The 13,169-nt window shown below is 36.9% G+C and overlaps 1 protein-coding gene across 2 annotated transcripts in view; it reads left to right on the forward strand.

Annotated features, from left to right (window-relative positions):
* The window catches only part of LOC109041033 (uncharacterized), an 82,986-nt gene that overhangs the window by 48,880 nt on the left and 20,937 nt on the right, over nucleotides 1-13,169 (forward strand). For both annotated transcript variants that reach the window (XM_019057190.2, XM_019057191.2), the window contains exon 2: nucleotides 4,023-4,091. In XM_019057190.2, the coding sequence (XP_018912735.2) occupies nucleotides 4,029-4,091 (63 nt within the window). In that variant the 5' untranslated portion in view covers nucleotides 4,023-4,028. The remainder of the gene's footprint in view (nucleotides 1-4,022; nucleotides 4,092-13,169) is intronic.

The following is a 13,169-nucleotide window of genomic DNA, read 5'->3' on the forward strand; positions in this document are numbered from 1 at the left end:
ATCAATCCTCTTCAAAATGATAGTGTAACATCCCAATATGTTTATGAGCTGTTAAAGAAGCGTAAATAAATATTAAGGTTAGGACTCTCCGTGGGAAATTGTGTTGGGAAAATTTATAATACTTTAAACATAATTGGGTCCCTCGGCGCAAAAGAAGGCCGAGAGAGCTTCAGGCTCCGGTGTCATTGTCGTCTGTGGACATAAATATGGGCATTAATCTCAGATTACAGCATTTTTCGGACTTAATAAATAATTTAAGCCATTTCACGTCCAGAAAGCTAATTTGCGGGCAGGTGGAACACCGCGGAACTGTCACCTTTCGGAGAACCGCGCATCTAAGAACCCAGCCGCATATTTTTTGATAAAAGGGGGAATTGGACAAGCCAAACGTTTTTGACCAAATACGGAAGTCAATCGAAGCTATAATCTATCTTGGCGGCATGCCGGGGATAGGATGCTGGCGCGATCCAATCAAATATTATATCAAACCCAAAAACACTGGTTTTAAACTGAAGATACCTCTACATGGAAGCTTAAGTTGGACATGTGACATCGACAGGCAGTTGAATGAGTCTTGAGAGGAGTCGGATTTGAAATATCAACTCAAACTACAAATTTTGTTGTTCCTTTTGTCACATAATTAATTGCAAGGAGTGTTCTTAAAGAGGCCTTACGAGATACTCAATGGAGCCACTTTTGAACTTCTCCGTTTTGTAATTATAAACATTTTTTGTAGTTTTCGACTTTAAACTGAGTCATTTTCGGTTGGAAATTACAATAAATATTTAAAAAAAACGATGAAAAACCTGAGCCCCACATGGTGGTGGCCGGGATCTGAGAAAATTGATAATTGATTCTGATTGATTGAAATTTTTATTGTAATTTCCGACTGAAAATGATCTCAGTTTTGAGTCGAAACGTCTCGGTTTCTTTTCATTGTGTATTTTAGCCTTCTTTCCCGTTTTCTCCTCTTGTTTTTTTACTGTTACCATTGTATCGGGCAGCTCTATAAAAATTTGTATCTGTTATGTGATTACCGACTTACACCGTCGTTACGAACACTTGAAAGTACCCCGATCATGCGCGCGTCTTATTCGGGTAAAATTGTGCACGGTGAATCTGCAACGTCGCAAACTGAGGTACATGTTCCACTAGTTTCTTGATCGTGACGGTTTATTTTCATATGGTTCCGCATATTGATGAAATCGACTTCCCCAAATGCTTTTGTCTGCGGTCGTGACCTCACAAGGTCCTGTGCCTGCGCCATGCTGTGTTAATTGCCTTGCTCGTCAAGATTGCCCGCTGAAATCAACCCGCCTGTCACACTGAATCTGGCACTTTACGATCCCTCTCTCCTCCCCTTTTTTGCATATTTTGCATACTTAAGCGCCACGGAACCGCTAGCATTCAGATTTTTCAAATTCTGCTAAATGCTTTGGAATTGGTCGCGACGTATCAATAAACGCAGCTCCGTTACTGTATTAAAAACAATGAATTTCAAGCAAAATGCATTTTGCGTACATTTCATGCGCTCACCCAGTATTGTATTGGATTACGTGGGAAAAACTTACATTCCGCTTTTTATTGCAAAATGAGCAAAGCTATAATTTTTTATAGCTCCTCACTAAAAAAGATCGTAGATATTGAATTTCTTCAAGCACAGCTATAGAGTCAGTTCTTAGTGTTAATTTTTTCTCACAAAATTTAACGTAAAGCATTACAGGAATGTAGTTTGAAGATTTTTTTATAGCTTCTCCTTTGGCATTTGTGAAAAATATTTTTGAAACATCAAACGAAGCATTGACTTCATTTCCACAAAAAATATTAAACGACGAGATATATTCAGAGCGCGGGTTTTTACCATTAGGTCCGGGATTTATATTTTTCAAAAAGTTTCGGTACAGTTCAAAGAGGTGCATAAAAATCTCATAGATCTCGGCGATTCGCAAAACTGTAATCAAATTTTTGAAGGAATTATTGATTTATTTTTAATTCTGTCCTATTATTTCACCTGTGTCCGTAAACCGGCTTGCAAATGAGTTCACTGATACTTTACAGTGCCAAATCTCGGAACAAGTTAACTAGTTTGAGATTCAATATTGGGTTACGCCTGACATATTTATAAAGAAGTCCCTCCTCTTCCTCAGATTCGTCTATTGATCTATGATAATTTTTTGCTAAAGCGCGATCAGCTACGCTAGCGGGAGGTTGGTGGTGACCTGTTTTGGTGGGAGTTCTTTTGAATTGATTTAGCTATAATTAATGTCTTCTTTTTCTATCCGTCCACTGTGCTTTTCTGTCTCCCCGGGCAGACGGAGACAGATATCAATCATTTTTAAAGATATTAATATCGATATATTCCCATTAAAGTCCTTTAAAAAGGGTACATCAACGTCATTTTTGGATCCGATTCGATTCGATATGATCGACATCTGTTTGAAAGAATAACAGTAATACTATGTTGGCCAAACGCAATTGAACTCAGCTTATCTCCTTCAGTACAACTCTCTGCCTTTATGAACATTGTTCAGAATATTTTATTAGAGGCTTTTGAAAGTAGAAGAGAATCTCATGTCACCGACTCTTGGGAACGGCTATAGGTAAGGACTGACTAGAAAAACCCAACAATTAATGCATGAAGTTTTTGGTTTTTTTTTTTTTTTTGCCATTGTGCACTGTTACAGTAGTTTGATATGCACACTGACAAAATAACTATTTCTCTATACAGTAGGTATTACCGAATTAATATTTTTTTTTTTTAAATTTATTAGAAAAAAAATCAAATTGACAAAGAGAGCACTTAAAGTCGAGAATGGACAGCTGATGGAATTATGAAGTTTCTTTCCATAAAAAAAAAAAAAATAAAAAAAAAAAAAAAAAAAAAAAATAAAAAAAAAAAAATGCGAAAACGCAACATTTATTTTCTTGAACAGGCAACCACTCCATCACGCTGAAGAAAAATGCCGTTTCAAAATTTGAATCATCAAAAATTTCTTCCGATTATTTATTTATTTTGAGAAAAGATTGGGATAAATTTCCTTGAAATTTTGAGGTACGATTAATTGATGAGCGAATAAAATTCCCTGAAATAATTAAAGACAAATATTCACGGATGTCCCAGAAATTAGTATTTTATCGGATTAAATTTGGCAAAGTCCAAATTTGTATACGGCGTTTTTCCTAGCTTGTTCCGTCAACCGAATTCAAAATGTATAATCAGGCTGCTGTAAATAATTCGCTGATTTTCCGCACGAGCACTTACTGGAGCTGGGAGAACTTCCCCGAAAATCCTCGTTAAGAACAAGTCCCATTAAGGGATTAGTTGAGGTGACAAGACATGGCTGATTCCTAACAGATTTGAATTGTTTTTTGTCGTCTTTTAGTTTTCTATCTCCATGTCTCTCTCAACTTATCAATAAAACAGAACCGACAGTCAAACAGGATACGGAACTAAACACCGTAACATAACGATGGCCAAAGTGCGAAAACACGTATCTCCATTGCGATGTCACAACATTTCCGTTCCTGTTTTATTTTTTTTTTTTTTTTTGAAGAGGTTGAAGCCAACTTTATGGCCTGAAATGTGTATGGAATATATTCTGCTGATGGAGGAAAAATCAAGGGAGTTTTCAAGAAATTACTTCGCCTAGTTTTCCGAAGGAAAAATAAAGTAAGACAGGAAGTCTGCAACGGAGATACGTAGTTTCGCACCATGGCCATCGATATATCTCCACAAAAAAATTTCCCCTTAGAACATAATAATTGAAAAATGATCAGTCAACAAAAGTCACAACTCAAAACTCAAGTCACAAAATAATGAGAAATCAGCGTTTTCGTGATCGGTAGAATTCGAATTTCCCATTTGTCGGAAAATGGAAGTTTATTCATTTTCAATCAATTACGACCTAGCTAAATTTAGTGTTCTTAAGATGAAATAAAGTTTGCATCGTGCTGAATCTTCCAAGTTGCTCAATTTACTAATATGTAAGTTTCTAACATCAACGTTCTTCTTTCTGTTTCAGTTCAAAATGATTATCTGTGATAAGTGGATTAAGTCGTCTATAACATGTTTATGGATCCTATATATTCAGGTATGCTACTGCATGTGTACTCTACTCTAAGCCTCTTGTTTTTTGTTTTTGTTTTATTTTTTTCGTTACCCATACAGGATGCTCTAAGTGTATGAACACTTGTTTTTCATACTGTATTCAAACTACAAAATTCAGTAAAGGATCAGATAGGCCAAAGAGATAACACGGTAATCATATGTTTCATTGATGCTAATTTGTTGACCAAAATATGGCGAATTAAGGTAACCAAAGGATGCATTGTAGAAGTTGCTTAAATCAATTATTAATCGATAATTTTTTTTTGCTGCCGAACAAAACAAAAAAATGTTTAAGTTTGAAAATGCCAAACAATTCATTAAAGATAGTTTAGTCCAATGGTGCCGTCCATGATTTTTTTTCTCGCAGGAAAATGATAAATTACACTTTTGTTCAGAAAAACAATACCATCATAACCGAGGGCAAGATGAGTCCCTCGGCCTTGTACAAACTTACAACGACGTAAATCGTCGTGTTAACAAATTACTTTTGTTTCAGTTCTGAGCATCAAAAGAGCGAGAGCCGAATCGACGTGATTTGACGTTAAAGGACTCAAATCGATCAAGAATTTGTAATAATCCAATTACCGAATATTTAGCGATATTTTGCCGTGCACGTGTATTACTTCAAAAACTTGCGTCAATCGCGGAACAAGTGGACGAAATATGGAATTATATCCAAGAGGAAAAAGGTCAGGTTCACAGCAGGGAGTCGCACGTTTGCCACCTGATTAATCAGTCTTGATCGCCATGTAATACGATTCGAATTTTTGACCTAATATAAAGTGTGACTGAACGTATTGCGTGAATGAGTTCTCATATAATGAGAGAAGAGTAAATCTTTGGGTGTAACAGAAATATCCTCACGAGCAGAGCTAGGGTGTAGCTGGAGGGGGAGCTTAACCCCATGATTCTAAATAGCCACTTATTTTTTTTTTTAAAAAAGCGTTGCATTTCCTATCATCTTGGCAATTATATTTAACTAGATTTACCGGTGAGAAAATCTCCATTTTTCTCGGAGGCGTCTCAATTTTCTTAGGCCCCCCAGATCCCTCTCAAAGCTTGAATTGTGCCCCCAAAACCCCCTCGTTGGGGTGCTTTTCTTTGACCTCCAAACTACTTTGATGAAGTGCCCCTACAAAAATCCCCGGTACTATTAATGCTAATCAACGATTCAAGAATTAACTTACTGTAGAAGAGTAGTGTAGCTTAGGTCAGGAAAAAGGAGTGAAAATTTATGGAGAGTTAAACGCTCGGGCAAGAAAATAGCTGATATATAAAAGCAAAATTATAATACTAAAATATAACAAATTAAAGTAAATTAATTGATCAAGTCGTACACATATTAATCTTGCTTCATGATTACGGTTATCAACTTGACCAAAGAAAGTCAGTAGCTGAAAAATGCATTTTTACCTTATGAAATAATCTCATTTTCTCATTTATAATGAGCTCTCTGACCACCTGAATCTCGTATTTTGTCATAGTCCGTTCTACCATTCTAATAGGCTGCTCTCCATGAATTTTGCCGCTGTCGTCAGACATTAATTGTCTCCAGAAGATCTACTGGATCGATTTTTATGATTCTTGTGGCTATCGATAGGAGATAGTCCCTAGATGAACCCGCTCTATTTAGAACAATTCACGAAGGGTTTTCTGAGGTTTGGGCCTCGCTGCGACCAGGGGGCATTTTCCCTAGTTTATGAATAGATGAATAAGCATTTTAAGACTTTTCTTTCACAGGGATAAAATAACATAACATTTCATTGATGATCAGGTTGTTTTTATGCATCCTCATATCCATCCATCTGCAGTGGCGCCATTCAAAGAGCAAAATGTGTCATTTAAAAGTATCAATATGATTTTAAAATCCTATCTTTTTATTGCACCGGTCTCCTAGCTAACACTTGCACGAGGCACACATCTACATCAAACTCCTAGACATCCGCTTCAACAACGGAAAAAATAAGCTGAAGAATTTACGAGTTTATTTTCACCACCTGTCGCGCAACGATTCGATAAAAAAGTAACGCGGAACATTTTTCTTGTTACACTACTGGCGGTTGGATCGAAACCACACCCTCGATATCAGAGTTTTTACAGCGGCGAAATGGCCACCGGAATGGACTCGATATCCAATAATGAGGTAAAATCGATCGCCATTTATCAATATCGACAGTCGCAAGTTCAGTGCCGAGCAACCAGTCGTGTTGCCGCGCCAATTTGTGTGTGCTGAACTGAAATTCAGCCGCCGAGGCGATTAGTCTCTTCGACGCGTGAACGTTGCGCAAATCGTGAGCAAGGAATCAATCACGTCAAAACAGGATGCACTCACTGATGAAAGTTTTTTTTGCTACTATTTTTTTTCCTATAAAAGAATAAGGTTCTTTCGCGACAGTTTGATGCTGACGACGCGATACTCATAAGCCTCCTATTACATATGCATAGAATCCATGAGTCAATGTCATAAAATTGTTTAATCATACTCAAATTTTACTCTCATACACCTCAATCAGCATACAAGAATATCCACCATATTAAGTGCAATAGACCAATAGGGTATTGATAATGTTATGCAACAAAAATGAGGAGCAAGCTGATTTTTATACTATAGTTCGATTGAGTATTTTTACAAAATTTCTCGCCATTTCTATCCTGTGGACAATTTTGCTAGCTTCATTCAAAGTTAAAAAATCTCCATGACGATCAAATCTTTCATAATTTGGTCCCAGATTTTAACTTCAATTTGTGTTATTTGGGAAATATTTTGTTTGATGATTTCTCTGTGAATATCACTTTGATGAAAATGTTTCCCAAGAAGAATGTATTACATCATCCGTCAAAACCATTGTATCTGTGAAATATTTCAACATCGTATTAGCGATTTTTTCCCTCGACGATGCGGTGATTTTTGAATGCTCCATTGAGCGCTTAGAAACTTAGACCGACCTCATGCTTTTTTCTAGAAAAAAAAAATGGTTACCCCATCTATCTTAACTTAATTAAAACTATCATAAACTCCTTTAAAAAATAGTTTATACTTGGAAAACCCGTCATAAATAGTGCTGAACTTCTGAAATGTTTTTACTCCAATGAAACCAGAGTTTGTGCGGGGAAATATCTGCAACAAGAGATAATCGTGAAGGCAAAATTAGCTCCATAACGCACAATTTTCAATTAATTTTAATTGCTACTGTAAATGTCAAATTTAAAGGATAGTTACATTAAATTTTTGCTCTCAGTCTCTCTATGCCAATTTTGTACATATGGCATTGCTTTAGATCGTTCTAATACCATTGATCGTATTGATATAAAAGTCATGATTCCAACCTTTAAAAAACATAAGCTCTACAAAGTACAGTTCTCAGCCGACCTTAATCGTCCCGCACAATTAAATATGCACACAATGGACGATTATCGTAACAACCGTAGTTTACAAGCAGAAATTTGCCTCTTTAAAATACTTGACGGTGAAAAAACGGAGCAAACTTCCACGTGACGACAATCCTATACTTATGCTGATCGACGTGAAATATTTCGAATTTTTTGGCACGAAAATATGTGCCTTGGTCATTTTTTCTAAAAGAAAACGAGTGACTCTTTTTGCTGCGGTGCAGGTTCTGATAACTAATCAAAGGAGCCCAAATAATTCGCGGACACATAATTATGCCGATGGCATTTGCTCATCGTTTTCCTCAAAGTTGGATGAGAGTGGGCGGAGCGAATTCGGCACCTGGGCTCTTAATTTCGCACATTTGGATTCAAATTAGGGCAAAAACGCGGTGATTCGAATGGGCTCACCTATGCCGATCTCCCAGGGAGCGAATCAAGGGGAGATTTCCTCGCTGCTTTAATCTGATTGGCCCTCTAGATCAGGTACCCCTTGCCGCAAAATTGACAAAACAGAGCCGAAAGCTAATAACTGGGTACATCAATGCTGCTGAGTCATTATAGAGCGCAAACAGTAATACAACCGATATGTTTTAAATCAAGTTCCTATTATGACTGATCTAATGCAGGTGAACTGATTGGTTCTCGGAAAATCGGGAAAACAAAGGAAAAAGTAAGTTCAACAACCAACTCGATAAAAAAACCACCAATTTAACCGACTGGTTCTTAAAAAATAGAGAAATTCGTCCTAATTTTAAAAGGAGGAAACAGGGAGTTACGAGAAAGCATAGGCGGACCCAGACACTTCAAACGAAGGGGGCGAAAAGAGGGTTTGAGAGTGTTTCCTCCGGAAAATTTTCAAGATTTTAAAGCATTTAATATTCAATGAGCCAATCTCTACGTCATCACAGAAAAACCCGCATTTTCCTTTCGCAGGTTCTGTTGAAACAACAGTCTCAAAAGAACCAATGATCCTCCTATGTGATTTTCTTTTTCTTTTCTTGAAAAGAAACAAGAATAAGTTTTTTTATTTTTTGTCACACAAAATGACTTCAGTCACGAAACGTGATGAAGAAAAATGCCTCCAAATAGGTGTTTTATTTTTAAAATCAAAACTTTCCTGAGGCAAGTGGATTCAGTCCGCCTTCGAAAAAGGCGTGCCGAGGGTTGGTGTCAACTTATGTAACCAGAGATGCTCTTTTTTCTTTTCTTTCTCACTCCATGAATAAATAGTAAATACATTTAATTGTGTCCTTGTTTCTAAAGAATCCTGAAGTGCTGCTTGTTCTTTCTTTGCGTAAATATATACGTTAAAGTTTGAACTGAAAAAAGTTTAATGAAAAATCTTCCAGAGATGGAACAAGAGAGTATACGAAAACCTTGAAAATCATGAAAATGTTATATTTGAAGCACAATTCGCCCATTTTCTTCCAATCATCCGCTAAAGCTTGTGAAAACATTCAAAGAGAGCGGCGCGATAGACTAGTGATAGTTTCATGCAAAGCATTGGAGTAAGTATTATTTAAAATTTTCTCATTCCTTCATCGTGAGGCCTGAGCTTTTACCTCTAGAGACATCTTTTATTCTACTCATTAATGTTTCAAACAGGCGTTGACTGTTAAAAAGTGAGTCTGCATTTCGCATTGTTTGATGTATCAGATTGATACTCACGCTCTTTCTCAATTTATGCTTTTCGATGATAGTATGAGACAAAGTCAGGCTCAAAATATTCAAGGGAGCGGCAAATATTGGGACATTGATTCGTTCCGTTCCTCTCTCCAAATAGGTATATTTTGACATTCTAAGAGGTGTTGTTCAGCTTTCGACTGAATCGAGACCGTAATCCTTATCCGTTCTGAAATGGGCGAATGATTAATTTGAGCGACATACCGAGGCCTCCACTCCTCAAGCACAACTCGCATTTATTTCTTCATCTATACTGCCGGTCGGCCTAGGAAAGAACGACGTACCTCTGATTAGAAACCCTGTACAAGTATTTGATTTTTACTAAAAATGGTTGGACGCAGCATGATTTGGCAACAGCGCCTCATTCAAAGGAACAGACTGCTAAAATTATTAATTGTGTCAACGCTATGAATGCACAACGAAGGCTCTCTCTGTAGTGCCTAGAATTCCGACTTCAAATAGTTTGAAATGTTAAAATCAAGAATATACTTATCAAAGCGGGAAAATATAACTGAATATCGAACACGTTTTTTAGCTCGGACGTATGTGGGGAAGCCACTGAAGGCAAAGTATTTTTAAGATCCCTTACTGTCTTATGATAGAAAAGTTTACTCGTAATTGCCACTACACAATTTCACGCAATGATTACTAGTGATCGGCTTGTTGCTAAACATGTTTCCTGAACAAAAAATTGCAATGGCACGTTCAAAAAATGCGCTCATTGAGTTGTACCTGTAAAACACATATTTATTACTTGAGTATTTTAACTTTTGAACTGATATATATCTTTAAATATTTTTCTTTTTAGTCCAAAGTTAATTAATTTATTTTATTATCGCGCAGTTATGTAGTCTTTTTGACCAATATGTAACCATCTACTCTAGAAAAGTGTCCAACTGGTCTGATAGTGTGCCAGAGGTAAGATCGAAAACTTCCTAGCTGAGAGGCCGGAAAATTAGAAAGAGTCTCTTTGCCTTAAAGGCTACAAAAGCAATAAGAAAAGATAATCCCATTTAATTCGAGGTAAAAATCCGCAGAAGAATTTGCCTTTTTAAAGGAATTCTTTAAAAGCAGGTCAGAAATGTCTTTCAAGAGATCAATAAAGTTCAATAGTTCAGAGGAGGGTTTAGGGCACGTGGGTAGTAAAGGTATGCCACCGATTTCAGGAAATCTACTGATCCAGAAATAATTAAGGTAGTGCAACAACTGCATGCAGTCTCTAGTCGATTCAAAACTTTGAATCGGTATGGTGCGATGGCTTGATTCCTCTGTATAATCCTATCGAGGTATTTCCTTATTCAAGTAAAAGAATCAATCAGATTGTTAACAATTTAAATTCTTGTCGGTATGTTAAGGGCGCGACATTGAGGCGCGAAACATCATGGAGAATTCGACCTCAAAATGGTCAGAAGGGGCACCTCCTAGTGAGTATTTGAAAAAATATTTCAGGTTCGCATCTGTCTGACATATACTTAAATTCGTACTTTTCTACATGTATTTCACATTTCATACAGTTTTCATACGCACTTTCAAAAGCATTGTATTTTGATGCTCGCCAGTTTTTTTTACGGAATTTATCGAGCGTCCACACTGCGAAAGATATATATAGTCATTCAAGATTACTTGAATTTTGCAAAAATAATCTTAATTTACCTTAGAGGTAACGCAAAAAACTCGCTTCTCGTTCCGCACAACGTTCAAAAAAGAAATATATTATTTTTCCTCACGAATTTTCCTAAACATCCCGGTTTTTTTCATTTATTTTGTTCAAAATGTTGCACATGATGGAAACCGATCAGACCGCACAGTAACACCACAGCTAACACAAGTTGCGCGTGCCGCGGAATTTTGTTTTGATACTCAAAACCTCATAAATTGCAAAAGAAAAAAAACCGATGTCATTAAACCTTGTATACAGGTCGATTAATCGATGAAATCCTTGGCTAAATTTGACAACTATTCTTGTTCTGCTGTCGCAAAATGCAATAAAGAATATGAGTTTATGTGTTTCCGAAAGACTTTTTCTACCGTGGAACTCCTTTCCAGTTTTTCTGGTAGAAAGGCACCACGCAGTGACACTCCGCAAGCATCAGTGACTGACGAGGATGTGTGCCACAGACTGTCCATAACGTACGGTTAAAATTTTCGGTAAAAATTAATTTGTACGCAAATCAAAGCAAATTCTCAGCGATGAATCTTCCGAATCAAGCGAGTAACACTATCTTTTTGATGAATTGCACCTAACTGGATTTGTCCAAAGTTCCACAACAGGTTTTGCCGCGAATAATTTTTGACACTCGTTGCGTTTGCGTCGTACCGCATACCGAAATTCAATTTTTCAAGCTTGATAAAAATGTGCAGAAAAATTCCTTAAATAATGCGAAACAACTCTGACGATGGCTTGTGAAGTGTAATGCTCAAGTAAAAACCGATATAAACTTGCCGGTCATTTATTATTTTCGGACCTGGAAGTAGATTTTCTCCCACGCAGAAATGTTGTGATGTAGCTTATTTTCTTCGACGAATAGCTTTTTTCTTTGTTGAATAATGAATCTAGAAAGCACTAACTGTGAAGATTTTTTTTAGATCATACTCTAGCCTACTCAATAATGTGTAATGGTATGGGTAACGCGTAACGCATCTCCCCTGATCATAATATGAATACCCTACAGCGCCCATCTCGTTACGCCTGCCATGAATGAGCACGATCGAGTGTTGAGTCATCTTCAAAGTGTGATGCGCCTTCAATCCAGCTAGCGGCAATGTGCCTGTACACGTAGTCGAATAGTCATCGCAAATAACTCTCGCATTGCGTTTGGTGTAATGCGAGAAGTATTCATGCAGTCTTGTAGGCGCTAACATGCGCTCGACGCCGACCGCACTACTTTGCGCAATGCATGAAGTATCCCTGCAGCCTTGCAGGCGTTGATGTGAGTTGGACGCCGACCGCACCGTGTTTGGCGCGATTATTCAAGCTCGCGTTAGGATATTCGCGGCATTGAATAATGGGGCTTAAAAGGCCCATGTTGTGTTTCGACGCCACGCCGTATGAGCAGTCCAACGTTGCCGCGTTTCTCCCGATAAAACATTTTTCCTGAGAAAAGTTAGGAAAGTTCTCTGTACTCGCTTTTTTAAATTGAATGGACTATTCCATGAGTACGAATTGGATCAATCTGATACATGATTCTTCACCAAAATTTCACGTAGAACAAGATTCTCGCAACGAAAACTACTGTAATCATTTTCTAGCAAAGCTATTAACGTTTTTATTGTCCATTGGTTACAGGAACTTTGAATTGGCCGGTCACAAGAAAAACAAAACCCTACACTAATCAAATTGTGTGAATGTACTTTAATGTACATTAAATTTTTAAGTAAGCTTCCGCAGTAAATCCATCATCCACGGTGATATCCATCACGACAAACGCCTCGGGCAGCCGGATTATCAGATATATAATAAGATTTTTACTGATTTTTATCACTAAGTTGTCAATTTTTTGAGAAATTCATCTTTAAAATCTATTGCGACGTTACCGGCTCTCGAAATTGCAAAAAAAAAAAAAAAAAAAAAAAAAAAAAAAAAAAAAAAAAAAAAAAAAAAAAAAAAAAGGTATTAGCGCGAAGTAGAGTTTCTTTAAACCTATACTTAAAGGAATAGTATATTGCTTGGATTTTTTTGTTTGTTTTCCTTCCTTTCGGAAAAATAATTTTGACGTTTAAGTGCAAAATTTTAAGAGAGCAATCATGATAGATCACCCGGAATTTGGAACGAGAAGGATGACCATTTGTCTTCAAAAATGAAGTGCGACAGGAAATCTAACGTACAATCCCAGATATACGTATATTATTCTCTAAGTGTAATGGTGAAACATTAGAAAAATTAAGTATGGTTAATATATCATTGAAAATTAAATTATGTTCTGCTCTTTCGCCCTTGGTTGTGGTTGTGTCTTTGTGTCTAATATGCTCTCAGAACACTTGTTTTGCT

The sequence above is a fragment of the Bemisia tabaci genome, chromosome 1, assembly GCF_918797505.1.
Source record: "Bemisia tabaci chromosome 1, PGI_BMITA_v3".
Lineage (NCBI taxonomy): Eukaryota > Metazoa > Arthropoda > Insecta > Hemiptera > Aleyrodidae > Bemisia > Bemisia tabaci.